At 38.9% G+C, this 19365-nt stretch overlaps 1 protein-coding gene across 2 annotated transcripts in view; it reads right to left on the reverse strand.

The window, feature by feature from the left end:
* The window catches only part of RAB2A (RAB2A, member RAS oncogene family), a 77999-nt gene that overhangs the window by 6057 nt on the left and 52577 nt on the right, over positions 1 to 19365 (reverse strand). For both annotated transcript variants that reach the window (XR_013824525.1, XM_079901555.1), the window contains exon 7: positions 1055 to 1123. Coding sequence is in view for 1 of the 2 variants with exons in the window: in XM_079901555.1 (XP_079757681.1) it covers positions 1055 to 1123 (69 nt within the window). In the remaining variant the exon portion in view is untranslated. The remainder of the gene's footprint in view (positions 1 to 1054; positions 1124 to 19365) is intronic.

Genomic DNA, 19365 nt, shown 5'->3' on the forward strand with positions numbered 1-19365 from the left:
CTCTGAATGGTGTCGCCTTTAAATTAACTCAAGGTCTGTTGCCATATAAGCCTGGAAAGTATGGGTTAGAAACTTTATCACTACAAATTAAAAGAAACTGGAAAATCAAACACTTTTTGGAAACCCTAGGCAAACTGTTGTTTGGTTTAGCCAAGAATATTGAGACAGATAATAAAGAGGCTCTCTTGCACATGCCAAGAGATGCACACACAATGTCTTCCTAACACGGTGCTTCCTCACTGCACCTGGGGGAGGAATAAGGGTTTTTCTCTTGGAAGCAAGAAGTCTTATTATAGAATGGCAGAAACATTTATGTAAAAGTAAATAATATGCTCTTATCCACATAAAAATTCTGAAATAAATAAGGACAAATGCATAGTGGTGATTTAGGTCAAAATGATGGCCTTTGGTAAACACTCTGAATTATCTGTTTCAAAGTTACATTTTATCCTCATCATGTTGATCAAAACTGGCTCAAAATAATTTTACAAAAAAAAAAAAAGAAAAAAAAAAAGGAAAAGAAAAGAAACCCACAAAAACAAACAAAACAACTAGTGCCAACTGCCAATTACATATACTAACTCAGGCTCCTGAAAACACACTATGCTGAACTGGGAGTAACTTCCAATTGGACGCCTCCCTTCTCCGCACCAGACACAATGGAGAGAGCACCTTGCATTAGCTGACGTCACACACGCATTTACACACTAGAAAATTATTCCCAAAGCAGATGACACCATATGGATGTGTAGATGAAAGTGGATTTTCTTCTCTCTTTGGAGGATTTATATTATTTTGCATTGCTTGCAATAAATGGATAGGGTCACTTATTTTAATCCGTTTTCATAGATAAAGTGATGCTTCACTAGAACATAAACATTTAGCTATTATACAACATATAACAAATTTTCAATGAGAAGATTATAAACTTATCTGTTAACTGACATCATAGATCCATTTTACGAATTTTAAAAAGTAGAAATCTTGACTCCAAGTAATTAAAATTCAATTCTAAATTAACTAGCCAATAATATTTATATATATATATATATACCTCATTATTAATGTCAAAGACTCCTTCTTGGATTTTTTCATAAATTTCTTTTGCTGTATTAATAAATGCCTGAAATATAAGGTAGAGAAATTGGTTCAAATTATTTAAAACCACACAGTAAGAGAACATTATATAAAAAGCTCCATAAAATATTACAATGCTCAACATAAGAAAATCAACCAATGGAACACACCATATTAATAGAATAAAGGACAAAAAGCACATGAGCATTTTAATAGGTGCAGAAAAAGCATCTGACAAAATCCAACACGTTTTCACAATAAAAGCATTCAACAAACTAGAAATAGAAGGGAACTTCCTCAAGCTGATAAACAGCATCTAAGAAAACCCACAGCCTGTATCATACCCAGCGGTGAAGTCTGAAAGCCTTCCCTCTAAGATCACGAACAAGACAAGGACGTGTGGGAACTAACGCCAGTAGAGCAACAGCCAAAAAGTGGAAACAACACAAATGTTCACCAACTGAAGAATGAAACCCAAAATGTGGTATAACCATACAATGGAATATTATTCAGCCATAAAAAATGAAGTACTGGTTCATGTGACAATGAGGATGAACCTTGCTAATAAGTAAAATAAGCCAGACATGAAAGACCACGTATAGTTCAATTCCATTTATATGAAATGTCCAGAAGAGGTCAATCCACAGAAGGAAAATAATTATTGGTTGCCAGGGGTTAGGGGAAGGAAGGAGTGGAGTGATGAAAATCTTCTGGAAGACAGTGGAGATGGTCGCACAACTTTGTGAATATACTAAAACCCATAGAATTCACCTTTAAAAAAGGGTGAATTTTATGGTATGTGAATTATATCTCAAAAGAAAAAAATTCATGACTGGAGAAGGGGAAGGGGGAGGGGGAGACCATAACATAAGAACAGCACACCTGAGAAAAACATGTCAATTAGATAAGCTGCATAGATGTCCATGTTGAAACTAGCTTACTTCTGGAGGCCACCGTTCCATACAGGATCCTTTTTCCCAGACAATGTATTACTTAACATACAGTTTGGCAGGTGGCGGGGGGTAATAATCAAAGGATGCTTATGATAAAGAGATAAAGGCAGCTCAACTTCTATGCCATGTTGAATAAAGTTTCACCCTTTTCCCATAGAGCATACTACTAAATGACAAGAAATTAGCATGAGAACATTGTAACCAAATTAAGCCTCTAAATACCAGAATCAATCCAAAAGCATTCTATATTTATGTAAGACATTAAGATATTTTACACATTATTGCCAATGCTACAGAAGGTGTATACAAACTCAGGTTCTAAACTATCAGATTTGAGAGATAATAGTATTAATATTATATTCAATTAGCATTCTATAAAAATTCATAAAAGAAGGCTGTTCTCCACTACTACTGATACAGACCTAATTCAAAATTTAAAAAGTAAACAGGTCCATGGAGAGGAACACATCATATCTTTCGTCTTTTCGACACTGTAAATATCTGACTGCTGAACCTGCCACCAGAGCTTTTGTTTCCTAATTAACAGGACTGATATGTTTTCACCTTTAAGGCCCTACAGCTCCCCAGAGCAATCAATCTACTGCCGCTCAATTACTGCACCAAGAACACACCAGTCAGTGCAGGGCGCGTGAGCGACTGCGGCAGGCGCGCAGAGGAATGAATATGCATCAACTCTAAGTGGCTGATCGAACCATCAGAGAGGGTCACGAGAACTTGCAGAGAAATAATGAGAAGAATTAATCACTGCAGATTCACAAGGCACTTCGGAAGCCAGTGTGCTTTTCCAGTGTGTGCTGGAGCTCAAGTGAAGGAGAAACTGGCTGTCAGCCAACTATGAATTGATTCACATTCCTCAAAATGGAGGTTATCCTTATAAATAAGGGAAAACCTAACTCTATTTCCAATAACATGTCAATTACGGTGATGGCCAGGCTAACTAAATATTGAAGTCAACAGATTCATAAATTCACAGAGTTGGAATTCCTGCCAGGGGCACCCACATGTGTACATTTCACCAGAACATTAGAACTACAAGGTCCCATAAATGAGTTATAACTTCATATAAACAAGCATTTATATTATAAAAGTCATTATTACATGTGCCATTGGATGTAAATAAATTGGCTTTTTGCTAATCTGTTGATGAATCACTTTAAAAACTGGCTTAAGAAGGCTATGTCTTTATTTGTGCTAAAATTTCCAAGTCACTACTTATTTTATTACTTAAATAGTATACTTAATACTTTATTTAAGCACCTTCAAGAATAGCTGTACCCAATGGACGTAAGAGGTATTTTATATCAGAAAGACATGCAATTAACTCCATTATAATTAAATATAGCAAATGGTTTTCTTTTCTAATTCCCATCATCTCAGTGAAATACTCTTTGGACAATGCTACAATTTACTTGTCATCCAACTCTCTGATTACATATTAAAGACACTGAAATAAAATATTTTCCACTTCTCTGAGCACACTATACAGAGGACACTATATAAATGGATTGTTTTATTTACATCATGGCAAAAATTAATATTTAATATATATTACTAAGTGATTAATTAATGATCAATTTTAAGAAGTCCTTAAGAGTTTAAAACCAATGTGACAACTGTAGACATCAGTACACCTCTTTTCAAAGTATGTGGCTGTGGACTGAAATTGTTGAGTTCCCAAACATAATGAGCATTAAGCAAATACTGTTAAGGCTTAGTAGAGATAAAATAAAACTTCTAAGAGAACAGCCTTCGTTGTCACGGACAATAACTGTCCACTAAAGCTGCAAAGCACTTCAAAAACTCAGAAAGACAAGAGATACATATCTGTTACAATAATTGACTAGAATTTTCTTTCATTGCTCATTTCACTCCAGTCACTAAAAATCAATCTCCATATGTATCTTTCAAGGAAGAGATGTAACAACCTGAAATACCTCTAGAACACAGGGAAAAAAAAAAAAAAGGAAGAAATTAGCAACAATAAGTTAACTAAATAGATACTACAAAGCCTTTAAAAGCCTTTACACTAAAGCTCATGCTTTTTTTTTTTTTTTTTTTTTTGTGGCTGTGCTGTGTGGCTTGCAGGATCTTAGTTTCCTGACCAGAGATTGAACCCGGGGCCCCGGCAGGGAGAGCACAGAGTCCTAACCACTAGACCACCAGAGAATTCCCTAAAGCTCATGCTTTAATAGGACAGTCTTAAATTGAAATTCCTTCCAATTTTAGACATCATTTTAACTAGTTTTACTTTTTCTATTCCCCAGGCTACAGAAGCAAATTATGAAAAGGAGAGGGAAGGAGAAAGAGAAAGAGAGTGAGTGTGAGGATGTGTCTGTGTGAGAGGCCAGCGGGGATGTGCATGTGCGGTTTTGGGGAAGAGGCCACGGGGGAGCCCGCACATGGCAGCGGCTGCGGGAGCAGTGGGCCTGTGTGAAGATGGGCTCACAGCTCCTGACTGAAGAGGGCATGTGTTGGCCAAGGTGGCCCGAGTCATCAAGGGGAGAGAGACTCAGGATTTGCTGTTTAACATAAGTAACACAAAACACGTTCTTGAAACGTCTTCATTATTCTTACGAGTTTTGATGTTTACCAGGGAAAGATTTTGTAACAATTAACTTATATGGAATAGTTATTTCCTTACTATCAGAAAAATGAAACAAGATGATGGCATAACTCCAGAAAATTTTTAGCACTGCTTAATTAACATAATACTCTAAAAACATGACATCCTAAATATCACTGCAGGTTTTGTGACAAGTCAGAATTACAAACATATTCATCTATACTCCATGTTTCAAATATAGTCAAATCTGAATATTAGTTAATAGATTATAGAACAGGAAAAAACATTTGCTGAGAAACTGATGTGAATGGATTTCATTAACCCTGTGAAACAATCTAGGCAGATCCACGATTAAGAAGTATAAGAGATTTCCTTGCAGCCAACTTAACTTGGCGAGCCTCTGGCCTTCCCATGCAGCGCTGCACACCCGTATCTGAAGCCTGACTCTCTCTACATTTTCCCATTAGCTCCCCGCTCTGCCCTACTTTGATTAATTGCCATGTCCAGTCCTTTACCTTCATTAGCCATTAATTGCCCTCCACCTCAGACACTAATCTTTCAACCCTTGGCAGTAGTTATCTGAATGATTCTGATAATACCTAAACTTAAGTAAGTTTTCAGGGACTTCTATAGCACAAATTAAAATAAACATAACCACAAAGAACTAAAAATGTATATCCTACCTATTACCTGGCCGTTACCCAAGGGCACCTATTCCCTTGCTGCCACAGATCTGGTCCTTCTCTGGGTACCATGGAAGGTCCAGGGAAGAGGACGGCTGCCGTAGTTCCTACTGCTGCTGAACTAAAACAATTTAGTTGGGAGAATCTCAGTATGAGGGCTTACATTTCGGTTGCAGATGCAGGAAAAGTAAACTCTGCCCTGGCTTACAGTGACAGCGTGTGCAGGGCAGGACCAAGGCAGGTCTAGTTGTGGGCTATGGACACTGGGCTATGAGGGCCTTCACAACAAACGAGGGGGAATACAGACAAAGGGGAACACGGAATAATATTTTGTTTTTATTATGGTTTAACAGTTTTTAAGGCAAAATACTGAAAACTAGTCTACAACAGAATAACATTTCAATTGTTTCCTTGTGTAACATGCTGCCACCTGGTGGCAAGATAAAAATTATAGCATCTGTTAGGTAAGAATTCAAAATAAATTGGAAGTGTCTTCGTTTTATTTAAACATCTTGAATAGATGTGAGTCTTTGGTTCTCTCTGAGAAGTGGGAAACAGAGAGCTATAGGATGCTGTTTAATTTTCTTCTCCATGCTAATCAAGGCTGTGGACATTCCAGGTGTCCATTTGCCAAAGCTTACACTAACCAATATTTACCAAATATTTACTATGGGTCGGTCACTATACTAAGTGATTTACACAGGTTCTCGTTATTTCTGAAAAGAAGTTCAAAATATGTGTAAAAACGAGGAAATTAATTGTGCGGGCTGAAGCTGTATCTCCCAGTTTGCTAGCAGAATGGCGAAGGGGAGGCTCTGAGCCAGGCTGTCGGGGTCAAAGCCCAGCGCCACCTCTTACCACACGTGTCTCTTGGACCTGCTGCTTTGCCCCTCTGTAAAAGGAGGGCAACCGTGGAGCCTAGTCCAGACCTGCTGGCTCGCAGGCGGACTCGGCACACGCCCGCCCTCGGCACCACGGGGTGTCGGAGCATACCACCGCGGGAACGAGAGGAGAAGCCGGGAACGAGAGAAGGGGGGACTCAGGAGCAGCCTCCTCAGCGAATTAAAATATCCTGATTAGATAGAACTAAGCATCAAAAGGTAAGTTAACAACATATAATGTGTACGGTGAGCCGAAAGAAGAAAATGTATTGAGATAAGACTTTAGTATTATGCAGATAGGAAAGTCCTGCGAAAAGAACATCAGACGAGAAGCAAGACAGGCGGTTTACACATGAAGCTTCGTCGAATTCCGTGACGGAAAATATTCTGGTTGGAGCTGCGTTAGCTTCAGGAGAGCCTCCCACACACCGCGCCCGATGCAATGGCTTCAAGCACGTTCACGGACATGCCGCGGGGGCCACCATTTCCTCCCCCTCCCCCTCACTTTCCGCGGCATCCCCTATTCCAAAGTAGAGTAGTTCTGCTCTTCTTTCTTTCATCCAGTTTCCTGTGTTTCATTAGAACAAAGAGGGCTGCTGCTACATCTACTGACCTGTCATAACTCTCACTGTACAGACGGCACTGGGCTGCCAAGGAGAAGTGACTTGCCCAAGACCGGGCACAACTGTAGCAGAAGCAGGGTTAGCAGGATTCATATTCTGCCCACGTTTATCCTCTCTTTATTAGGATCACTTATCTTTAACACAATTCAACGGAATTTTCATTTATTTTGCTTATGTTGCCACTAAAATTGAAAATAAAAAGCACACAATTATCCTCTTAAAAACCTTCTAGCTAGAAATTATTGTGGATTGCTAGGATTATTTTTGGAAGTACAAAATATTTGTGTTACTTATAACACACAGATATGTTTAATTCCTTAGTAATTTAGTTCTTCCATTCAACAAGCATTTACTGAGTGTCTGGTTTGTACCAGGCACAGAGCATACACTCAGTTATATACTTGGGTACATGAATGTCTTTGACCTCAAGGATGTGGGAGTACTACAGGACAGATGCAAATCCAAAATTGGCACGTAGCACGAAAACCTCCACAACAGCTGTCTAGAAGGGTAACGTGGCATGACCGCTTCTGCTGGTAAAAAAACTGTCAAGAGAAGAAAGCCCCGTGAATGAAGGCTTGAAGGAAAGTAAGCTCCCACTCATTTATTAGGAAAATTAAGGGGAGGAAAGACTGGTCTGGACGGAGAGGCAGACTTTAAGCTCAGTTACAGGGGAAGCTGGGGACAGGGAGCCACGTGGGATGAGGGTAGACAGGGCCCGACAGACCTCAAGGAACCTTGAAAAGGTAGGAAGCAGGCTGGGGACAAAATCAGAGGCTGCTCTAGAGGAGGAATTCTAAGGAGGAAGGTTGGCAACAGGAAGGCCAGTAAGGAGTTGAGAACTATAATCAAGGTAAGAAATGAAGGCCTGACAAAACAGTGGCAACCAGAATGGAAGGCAAAGATCAAACTTAATATCGCCTTTGGAGAAATTAACAGGACTTGGTAAAGAACACGGTAAGGATGACTCCATTTTTGGCTTAAAGTGACTGAGGTGGAAGGGTATGCCGTGAAATAAAAAAGGAAGAAAATCAGGTTTCAAGGAGGGAATGAAGAGTTTACTTTCGACACGTGGAAGGATCGCTAATGCTGATGGGAAAGTCTTGGTAGCTGGTGATCTATATAGTTGTGTAAGTGCATAACATGCACCTAACAGCATGAGTTTCTTCAGAAGTGTTTAGCTACCCTGGTTTAGAAGTAGAGAAATTGGACGTAACTTTCAAAGTTAGTTTGGTTTGGATCATCCCTGAAGTCCCCTAGGGTGACGGCCAAACAAGGAGCAGAGAAGCTGACGCTAGTCCGCAAAGCCTTCCAATCTGTGGAAGGGAGTAGTAAATATTTATTACACTAAGCTCCCCTCAAGGGACGCTGGAAGCTTGATAAGCTCAGGTCAGATTTCCAGTGAAAAGCCCCGTGGTACCCATGACACTGAGAACAGGGTTGAGGGGTAACACAGCTTTCAGTTTACAGCTACATTCCAGCTCTACAGAAACATCTGTTCCACCACTTACAACACAGCCCAAGGCAAGGAAGATGTCCCCTCAACCCAAATTCTGTCTGTAGATCTCAAGTAGCAGGACAGGACGCAAGTATTCACAAGGTGCCTTGAAACTGGTCTTAGTCACTAAAGCCTTACTGTCAGGTGTTCTCCCCGCCCCACCCCACACAGAAACCCACTGACCCTGTCAAGGTTAGATGTCTCGGCAGCCTACTCCAGTGTCTTCGGGTCAGGTGGCTGTATTTTCAGCTGTCATCTTGGCTGTATCTTTAGTGCTTTAGCAGCTAAGCCAGGAATTTCCAGCCCTGATTTTTCAACAGTTTAAGATATTTTTAATTACTAAACTTTTGCCTCAAAAGTTTTTGATGTTTATATATTCTTCTGGTTTCACATAAATTTCCAATCTTAATTTTAAGTAAAATTGATGAATATTAGGGAAAAATCACCCATCAAATGGCTAAGAGATTGAGAATGTTTGACAAAGTGACAACTGTTTGACAAACAATATGTTTAATTCACACCACTATCACCTTTGGGTCCTAAAGGAAATATAATACTGTTGAAGTTTTGGTAATGTACAACTCCGAGAAAATGAAATTTTAATTTAGAGGGAATACAGAGAAAAACAAGGAAGGAATCATAGAAGTAAATATATCACTTCTAGAATATTCGGACACCTTTAAAAAGTTGACCTGCAGCCTTTGGGAAGGGGTACTTTCCCTAGCCTGCCATAATCTTTGCTGCAGTTATTCCTGGGTCTAAAAAACCTCTTTCAAACCACAAAGACCCCAGGCGGCTACTGGAGGGAGCTCCCAATCAAAGGAGAAGCCAATCTATTCACCTGTGTTTTTCAAAACTCATAGGTTTTAGAATGCTTAGGGCAAAGAAGGTTTCGGACAGAATTCCACCTACAAGTTAACAAGTGAGACCAAAGCATAAGCTGATTAAAGACTGCGGGGAGAGGAGTAAGGTTAAAGTAATTAAATAAATACATAACCATCCAAACAATTATCTACCGTGTGGGGAGAAACTGTGCTAGGCGTTGGGGATGCCGAGATGAAAAGACAGCCTATGTTTTCAAGGAACTCTGTCCACATGTTGAGCCAACGTGAAAAACAAGGGTCATGACAGAGTCATGAGAGAGTGCGAAGATAATAAACCCCTGACACAGGAATGACTAAATACAGAGAAAGGAGCACATAAGAGTGTTGAAGGGGGCAGGGAGGGTGTGTCACGTGTCACGCATTCCAAGAGGAGGAATCAGACTCACTATATATCCTTGAAGGATCGGGTCGGAAGGAGGGCGTTTCAAGCGTGGAGAATACGTTCTGCGGAAGCAGGTCAGGGGCACTGCCCTGTGGACGCGTTCTCTAGTTTAACAAGAACACAGAGGGGAGGACTGGCAAATAAAGGGACCTGTCTTCCAAGCTAAGGAGTTTGATGCAGAAGCCGTGAGGAACCACCTCAGGGTTTTAATAAAGCTGGAGAGTGACATTCAATTTTCATTTTTAGAAAGATCTTATAGGCAACAGTGTAGAGGACTGAAAAATGAACACAGGGAGTCCAATTAGGAAGCAATCACAGAAGAGGACAATTTGGAGAGATATTTAACAGGCAGAAATAATAATACACACATGGAAGGCAATACATATTAACTGAAGAAATGAGTGTAAAAGGGTAGGGAAGGGGGTTGCTTTAGGATACACGAGAGTGCACATCTGCAGACTAGAGCAGAGGAGGGCTATCAGTTCAGTCTGAATGTGTTAAACCGGAGGCTCTGAGACCCACTCATGCAGAGCTGTCCAAGTAGAGCTAGACACACAGCCTAAGAAGGGTATTCATGGATTTAGGTGACATTTCAATGTGGAAGAAGGAGATGGTAAAGGCGTCTGGAAGGCTAGAGAGCACAAATAACGATTAGACCATGATATCATGGAGCTAAGGAAAGAGCAAGTTTATAGACAGAAGAGTAGTCAAAAGTATCACTTACCCCCCAGGGACTGTTCAAGGTAAGAAGAGAAAAGCATTTGTTAGGAGGTCTAGGGTGACCTTGGCCATGATGGAGGAAGTCAGACTGTGAACCGAGGTGTGAAATCCAATGAGGAAACAGCGGTAGATCTTACTAGAAGCTAGAAGAGAACATATCCAGGAGAACAGGGACTGATAGGGTTTGTTTTTAAGATGGCTGAAACCTGATTATGTAATTATATTCTGAGAGCCAAGAATCAGTAAAGGAGAGGATGAAGATGACGAGAAGGTCTGAAGAAATCATGAATCTGCAGAGCAGAGAAAGGACAGCACTTGGCTGGACCGTCTCGTTCACTCACAGCCGGGTGACTTTCCAGCCTCTCCGCTCCCCAGAGGGAGCCCGGGTCACGGTACTGACATCACCTGAGAGCAAGCTGCAAATGCAGACTTTCAGGCCGCACCCCAGACCTACTGAATCATAAGCTGCATTTTAACAGGATTCCTAGGTGAAGTGAATGCACATTAATGTTTGAGAAGCACTGTTCTAAATACAACTGATTTGGAAAAAAATATTTTTACAAGATATTCTGAGCTTAAGAAGAAAGTAGTCTCCACTTCCCCCACTGCAACCTCTATGTGACCATGAAGTAAAAGAGAATTAGCAAAACTAAAGGACATCAATCCTTTGGCTATTACGCACCCTCCACCCCAATTCCACTGGGGCGGGGGGTGGGAATGGCTAAATCACACTTGGAAAACTCTAGGTTAAATAAAAGCCAACAAATTTCTTAACAGTGGGTTTTCAGAATAGGAATAACACACTACTATTGTGAATTCTGGTTTCCTAAAAGGGGGGTAGACCCCAGCTCCTCCTAAGCTCACCTGACCACGGAACCCTAGGCAGAAGCGATCATTTTAATTCATGCTCCTCAAAGAAGGGCAGGCTAACCTTCAGTGCTGCTATTCTCCACTGTGTGGCAGACAGAAGGGGAACGAATGGGGAACCTGGAACACCTGGGTTTGAGTCCTGACTACGTATGTGAAAGAACTCTGACAATATGCCATACAAATATACAACCACATTATTATTTCAGGGACCTGACATATTTTAATCATTTGAAAATACTTCTGAAAGAAACCTTCCACTTATGAGACACTCTTCTAAATGCTGCAAGCAAGATCACCAGATTCCAGTGGCTGGAGGAGCGTCCCTTCATATCAACTCCTCAGTGTGTCACAGGACAGACCACAGAGGTCAGATCTTCCTGGAACCCTGCAGACTAGGACACTAAACAAAGCTGTGGTTCTGGAATGAACTGCCAGAGGGTGGCGGCTGAGGAGGCGTGTAGCCAATGGGAAGCCTGGGCAGTTACCAGGCAGCATGATATCTTGATGTCCTCAATAACCTTTAAGTCTCATTTGAAAATTGAACTCAAACTAATATTCAAAAATATTTACTGCTGGTCACATGGTCGATTTTTATTTCCTTATCAGCAAAATGGAGGTCAAAATAATCGTTTTTTTTTCTTTTTTGTCCACCAGAGGTAAAAGAGCCTAAACCTCATTTTCCCAATATAAGATGTGATGACACTATACATGCTCTGTATATTCAGCATGAACATCACTTGAATAAATGGTAGACAACTAAATACACGGGTCCCCCCACCATATGTTATACACTCAAATATATGTGTATAGCATCTAAATATTAAGTTTAAAAATCTGTAATGGGAACTGAAAATGTAAAGGATGAGTTCTGGTCTCCTATTTCTATGGGAATACCACATAGGCAAGAATATTTTGGTTGCAATTGGCTTTTTAATTTCATTGACATTTAGGAGATGAATTCTGGGGTGTACCTCTACTATCACATTTAAACGTGCATTTCTTCAGCAAATAGCAAAAAGGATGAATGATAATTGCATGTTTGGAGCAACCCCAAGTTGTATAAAACTGACTAGAATCCACTTCATAGGAAGGGTGAATTCTCTTATTATAACTTGTAACTTGGAAATTATAATTTACAGTTTGGAAACAAATAAACATAATACGTGTGTACCACAGTAGTTTGCTAATACAGAGAGGTTTTATGTGGAGAGAGCTTTCTATGTTTGTATTATATAAAAAAGTGTTTCGGGGCTTCCCTGGTGGCGCAGTGGTTGAGAGTCCGCCTGCCGATGCAGGGGACGCGGGTTCGTGCCCCGGTCCGGGAAGATCCCACATGCCGTGGAGCGGCTGGGCCCGTGAGCCATGGCCGCTGAGCCTGCACATCCAGAGCCTGTGCTCTGCAACGGGAGAGGCCACAACAGTGAGAGGCCCAAGTACAGCAAAAAAAAAAAAAAAAAAGAAAAAAAGTGTTTCTTTGTGTGTATATAGTCTGTGTGTGGTGTTAATCTTTTTTTTTTTTTGGTGGTGTTAATCTTATACATGATTTTATAAATATAAAATGATACCCATCTATTTAATAGTAGATCTATCTGAGAAATTCTTACCTCTGTAAGTATCTAGTTTAGGCAGACTAGGGTATCATTTTATTTTTATGCTCTTTATAAAATAATTTGAAAAAAAAAACTGGAAGTACAGTCTTGGGTGCCATTTTCCATTTATCATCCCAGTTGAAGACAAGCAGCATAAATTCAGGTAAGAGCAGAACAGTCGGCACATGAGAGGCTACAGTTAAAAGAAAAACATGAGTCCGCAATACTATAAGTAGAGCAGTGCTGAATGATGTTGCCAGCGGGGCCCCGAACTGGAAAAGAGAAGGACATCAGCGTGGTTTAGAAATATAATGAGCTTGGATCCAGCTGTCAGCATCATCAGCAAGACGATGAAACAGTTGAGGATTCTCACTGTAGAATTCACAGGTCAGAGCCAGCCCATAAAACAGAAGTGGGACCCTTCATAACAGGACTTTCCAGTCTTCACTCTCTCCCCCAGGTTGTCATTGAAATGAAGCTTTTTTAGATCAAAATATACACCATCTTACCTACTACTAAATGAATAAAGAGGATTCATGTATTATGCTAAGTTGTTGGTGCTTCACTTCATTGATTTTAATTATATCCTGTTATTTTAGCTCAGTGTTACTGACATTTTGGACTCGGTAATTCTTTTTTTGTGGACAGCTATCCTGTGCATTTTTCTCTAATACCACTTTGATCCTTCCCCTCAACAGATCCTTCGTGGACGAAATCATTATGCTGAGTAAATCAGTACATCCAGAGATTAACAGTAAACCTATTTCCAGCAACAACGCAACAAATGCTGGAAAAATGGTGCTATCTTATGCTGCAAATTGTCCAATTGCTTACAGGGAAATACAAGAGTAAACTTCATGGTCTCGACTTGCATTAGGTAACTGGACCTTGGTTAAAATATAAAGATAGACCACAGCACAACAGGAAAAGGAAACAGGTCTAGTTCTAAACTGAAAGGAATCATCAAGGTACCAGTTAGGCTTAATCTTAATGAATGATCACATAGTTTTAAATTTCTAAAAAGAACCCTTAGTCAGATGGTCCATAATCAGGACACTGGCATTTGTATAAATCATTCTATCTTTAAACATAATTATGTTTAAATAATTTATATTTAAAAATGGCTTTTAAGAAAGTTTTTTTCTTTAATACCGGAGTTCTCTAACTTCTCTACACATGAGAGCCAAGGATTGGCTAGGAATCAAGTACTTTTTAAAGATTATACAGAAGAGGACACTGACCTGTGAGCTGCCCGAACACCGACCACCACTCTTACTAGCTGACCAGGATGCACTCAGGATACCTGCCTTACTTTTTTAACTCCTCACATGATCAGCTCTCCCAGAGGGTCCTCAAGTTCAGGCAGTAAGCTGAGGATAAACTCCTGTCTGAGCCCACAGCCCAAGTTTCTACCCACTGTGCTAAATGGCCTCTCCCATGGAGGATGGCATAATTAGGCAAATCCAAGTCCTTAGAAAGCAAAAACAGAAGGTATAGCACTTAGAACAAACATCTTTGAAATGAATTATTATTTTCTCCAACCCCAAGTCTAAGTCACTAACTGATCAAGAATCTAAAGACCCTGTAAAACTAATGTACTTATTGCTTGTTTTCAGGATGATTCCTCTTTGGATCTAATTCTAGCAGGCTAACTCTTGCTTAAATCCCAGAGAGCGTATACTGTAATTTTATGAGCTGAATAGTTTCCCACTGAGGCCTCAGCTCTCCTGCTGCAGGAGCCGGTGCTGACTGCTGTAACAAGGAGGGTGTCTGACAGATGCTGGCTTAGTTCTCCTTCCTTCCCTTTTCAAAGTAGAAAGAACAGGTTTTGTTAGTCTTCCCTGACCTCGAAGAAAGAAACTAAGTACCTGTTTTCCAACATCAATTGCTGAATGAAAAAAAAAAAGGGGGGGGGGTGTTATTCAGACTTGATATCAGATATTATTAAGGAATTACTGCTAAGTTTGTTAGGTATAATAATGGTATGATGGACATATTTTTTTTTAAATTACTGTTACTGAAATTTGTAGGTAAAATATTTCTGGAATTTGCTTACAAACAGGGCACATAATAAAATAGTATCATCAAAATGTCAAAATGGTGGTAACTTCTGAAGCTAGATGATGCATATGTAGGTTTACTTTTAAAAATGGTGACACTATTTAAACTGATTTATAATAGCAGCTCCATCAATCTTACTGTGAGGCTACCAAAATGCTTTTAATACAGGGGATGTAAAAAAAAAAAAAAGGATAAATGTGTACTGTCATATAAATGCTCTTTACTTAATGATGAACTTAATTATTTTAAAGTCTGACATACATAGAGGTCATCAATGAACTCTTTTTCAAAAAAAAAATACTAGTTCAAAACATCTAATATTTAGCCCATTTTTGGCATTCTTCCTTTAGTTACTTTGTACAACTCATCATTATCTTCCAACCAGGTGTTTTTTATTCCATATAGCCTAGCTGTCTTTTTTATGAATATTAGTGTAATTTCATGTTCTGCTTCTTCTGAGAAATAGTATGAAGGAAGTCTATGCATAATAAAAATCACAACAGTAACTCTATTATTTGTTAGGCATATGCTAAACATACAACATTTAGCATGGAGGGAACTGGTTGTATAAAAATTTGCTCTGTGTAAGAATGTGACAGACTCATGAAAGAGCCATACTTAACAAATAATGACAATAATTTGAAAAAGAAATCCTGGGGTCTTCATGAATTAAAAAAAAATCACTTAAGCCTTTATAATTATATTCCATATTCTCACATTAGTATTTCATTACAGTTGTGAGGTTTCGTAATCCTTAATTTTTATTTTTTAAATTGCCATTGTGATCTTAAAGAACAGGTTAAATTTAATTAAAGTTGCTTGTATGTGGTTATTACTATTATGTTTTGATCAAACTTTCTGAGATAATTAGACTGATGTGCAGGTGTAAGATAATACAGAGATATCCTGTGTGACTTTCACCTCGTTTCCCTCAGTGGTGGTATCCTGGAAGCATACAACCAAAATAATGAAAAGGGATACAGAACATTTCCGTTTTCAGGGATCCCTCACGCTGTCTTTTTATAACCATACCACCTCCTCTTCCACCCTGACACCCTGGCTTAACACTGGCAATGACTAATCTGTTCTCCATTTCTCGAATTTTGTCATTTCAACCAAGTCATATAAATGGAATCACACAATGTGCAACCTTTTGGGACTGACTTTACTCATTAAGCATACTTTCCTGGAGATTCATCCAGGTTGCTGCATGTCACAACAGTTCGTTCTTTTTTGATGCTGAGTACTATTCCATGATGTGGATGTACTATACACTTTGTCTAACTATTCATCCGCTGAAGGACATCTGGGTTGTTTCCAGTGTTTGGTTATCATGAATTAAGCTGCTATGAACATCTGTGTATGGGTTTCTGTGTGAACATACGTCTTCAATTCTCTCGGATAAATGCCCAGGGGTGCAACTGCTATGTCATATGATAGATGCACACTCAGCTTTTAAAGAAACTGCCGAACTGTTTTCTAAAGTGGCTACATCACTTTAACATTCCCACCAGCAATGCACGAATGACCTAGTTTCTCCACATGCTTGCTAGCATTTGGTGTTGTCACTATGTTTCATTTTAGTGTGTAGTGATACCTCATAGAGGTCTTAATTTGCATTTCTCTAATAGCTAGTGATGCTGAATATCTTTTCAAGTACTTATCTGCCATTTATATATGCTCTTTTATGAAATGTCTGGTCATGTCTTCTGACCATCTTCTAATTGGACTATCTGTTTTTTTTACTATTGAGTTTCAAGAGTTCTTTATTTTAGATACTAGCGGTCCTTTGTCGGATATTTGGTTTGTAAATACTTTCTCCCAGTCTGTAGGTTGTCTTTTCATCCTCTTACCAGGCTTATTCATAGAACAAAAGTTTTTAAAGACTAATTTATCAGTTTTTCCTTTTATGGATCATGCTTTTAGGGACAAGCATGCCTACTGCTAGAACCAAAAGATTTTCTCCTGTTTTTTTCCATAAAAGATAAATAGGTAGAACATTTTACATTTAATTCTGTGATCAGTTTTGAGTTAGTTTTTGTATAAGGTTGTGAGACTTAGGTCCTTTCTTTTTTTTTTTGCTTATGGATGTCCAATTGCTACAGCACCATTTGTTGAAATGGCTATTTTACCCTGTGAATTGTTTTTGCACCTTTGTTAAAAAGCAGTTGGGGGCTTCCCTGGTGGCGCAGTGGTTGGGAGTCCGCCTGCCGATGCAGGGGACACAGGTTCGTGCCCCGGTCCGGGAAGATCCCACATGCCGTGGAGCGGCTGGGCCCGTGAGCCATGGCCGCTGAGCCTGCGCGTCCGGAGACTGTGCTCTGCAGTTGGGCATATTTGTGGGTTCTCTATTTGGTTCCACTGATGTTTCTCTCCCTTCACCAATATCACACAGTCTTGACAACTACAGCTACGTTAAGACTTGAAATCAAATAGAGTGATTCTTCCTACTTTATTCTTTTTCAAAGTTGTTTTAGTTATTCTAGCTCCTTTGCCTTTCAATATGTATTTTATAATAATATTGTCAGATTATCTACAAAAAAATCCTACTGGAATTTTGTTTGGTAAGAGTTGGGTTAAACCTGTATATCAATTTACGAAAAAGTGACATCTTTACTAGGTTGAGAATTCCAAACAATGAACACAGTGTATGTCTCTCCATTTATTTAGATCTTCTTTACTTTCTTTCATCAGCATTTTGTAGTTTTCAGCATACATGTCCTATACCTGTCATTTTTAGATTTATACCTAGGTATTTCATTTTCTTTTTGTGTGATTATAGATGGCACTGTACTTTAAATTTTGGTGTTCATTGTGAGTATATAGAAATACAGTAGATTTTTTATATATGTCTTGTAAAAATCCTGTAAACTTGCTGAACTCACTTATTAGCTCTAGTTTATTTATTTTGCAAATTCCTTGGGATTCCTACAGAGACAATCATGTCATCCACAAAATAAACAGTTTTATGTCTTCCTTCTTGAGCTGTGTGCCTTTATTTCATGTCTTTATATCATGAGAACAGGTATCCTTGCTTTGTTCCTGATCTAAGGGGTAAAGCATTCAGCCTTTCACCACTAAGTATAATGTTAGTTGTAGGTTTTTTTGTAGATGCTCTTTAACAAGCTGAGGAAGTCCTCCTCAATTCCTTTTTTTTTTTTTTTTTGAGGGTTTTTAAACACGGCTGGTGTTGGATTTTGTCACATGCATTTTCTGCACTGACTGCTATGATGTGATTTTTCTTCTTTATCCTATTAAAATGGCAGATTATACTGAACCAGCTCTGTATCCCTGGAATAAGTTCCTTCTGGCCATGATGTATGTATTACATAGGCACATGTATATGATTTCATATGTTGTTGAAATTCTACTTGCTGATATTTTGTTGAGAATTTTTTTCATATATTAATAAATGTTATCAGTCTGTACCCTTTTTTTTTTTCCTTTGGTTTTGGTATCAGGGCAATATTAGCTTCTTAAAATAAATAAGGAAATGTTCTACCTCTTCTATTTTCTGGAAAAGATAGTGTAGAATTGGTGTTCATTCTTTCTGTAAATGTTTGGTAGAATCCTCCAGTGAAACCATCTGAACCTAGATATTTCTTTTTGGAACATTTTTAAATTACTAATTCAATCTCCTTAATAGTTATAGGGCTGTTCAAACACTCTATTTCATACTAGGAGAGCTGTAGTAGTTTGTGCTGAGTTTGTGTTCTTTTTGTCCATTTCATCTAATTTACCATATTTATGTATTATTCCTTTGATGTCTGCAGGATCTATAGTTATAACTTCTGTTTTGTTCCTGATATTGGTAATCTGTACCTTCTCTCTCTTTGCTTCTTTGTCAGTCTTGCTATATTATCTACTTAAAAAAAACCAGCCTTTAAAAATTTCCTCTATTGTTTTCCTGTTTTTGATTTCACTGATTTCTGCTCTTATCTTTATTATTTTCTTCCTTCTATTTGCTTTGGGTTCTTGAGGTAGGAGCTAAGATTCTTGATCTGAGACTTTTCCCTTTTCTAACGAACGTGGTTAATGCTATAAACCTCCCTCTCTGCACTGCATTATGTGTTTCCCACAAATTCTGGGATGTTGTATTTTACTTTTCATTCAGTTCAATGTATTTTTAAAATTTCCTTTGAGACTTCCCCTTTGACACACACATTATGTAGAAGTGTACTGTTTAGCTTCCAAGTCTCTGAAGAATTTCCCAGTTACCTGTTATTGATAATCAGAACCAAAAGAACTGAGAGGAGAAACAAATCCATAATTATAGGTGGAGACGATGATTGATTTCTAGTTTAATTCCATTGGTTCTACTGGTTTTTGCTTCATACATCTTGCAGCTCTGTAGTTTGGTGCACATAAATTTAGGATTGCTATTATCTCCCTGGTGGACTCTTCTTTTATTATCATATAATGTCCCACTCTGTCAACTTTATCTGGTATTAAGAGAGCCACTCATGCTTTCTTTTGATTAATGTTTGTGTCATATGTATTTTCCCATCATTTTATTTTCAAACCGCCTGTATCATTATATTTCAAGTCAGTGTCCTGTAG

Source organism: Stenella coeruleoalba, assembly GCF_951394435.1.
Source record: "Stenella coeruleoalba genome assembly, chromosome: 17".
NCBI classification, from domain to species: Eukaryota; Metazoa; Chordata; class Mammalia; order Artiodactyla; family Delphinidae; genus Stenella; species Stenella coeruleoalba.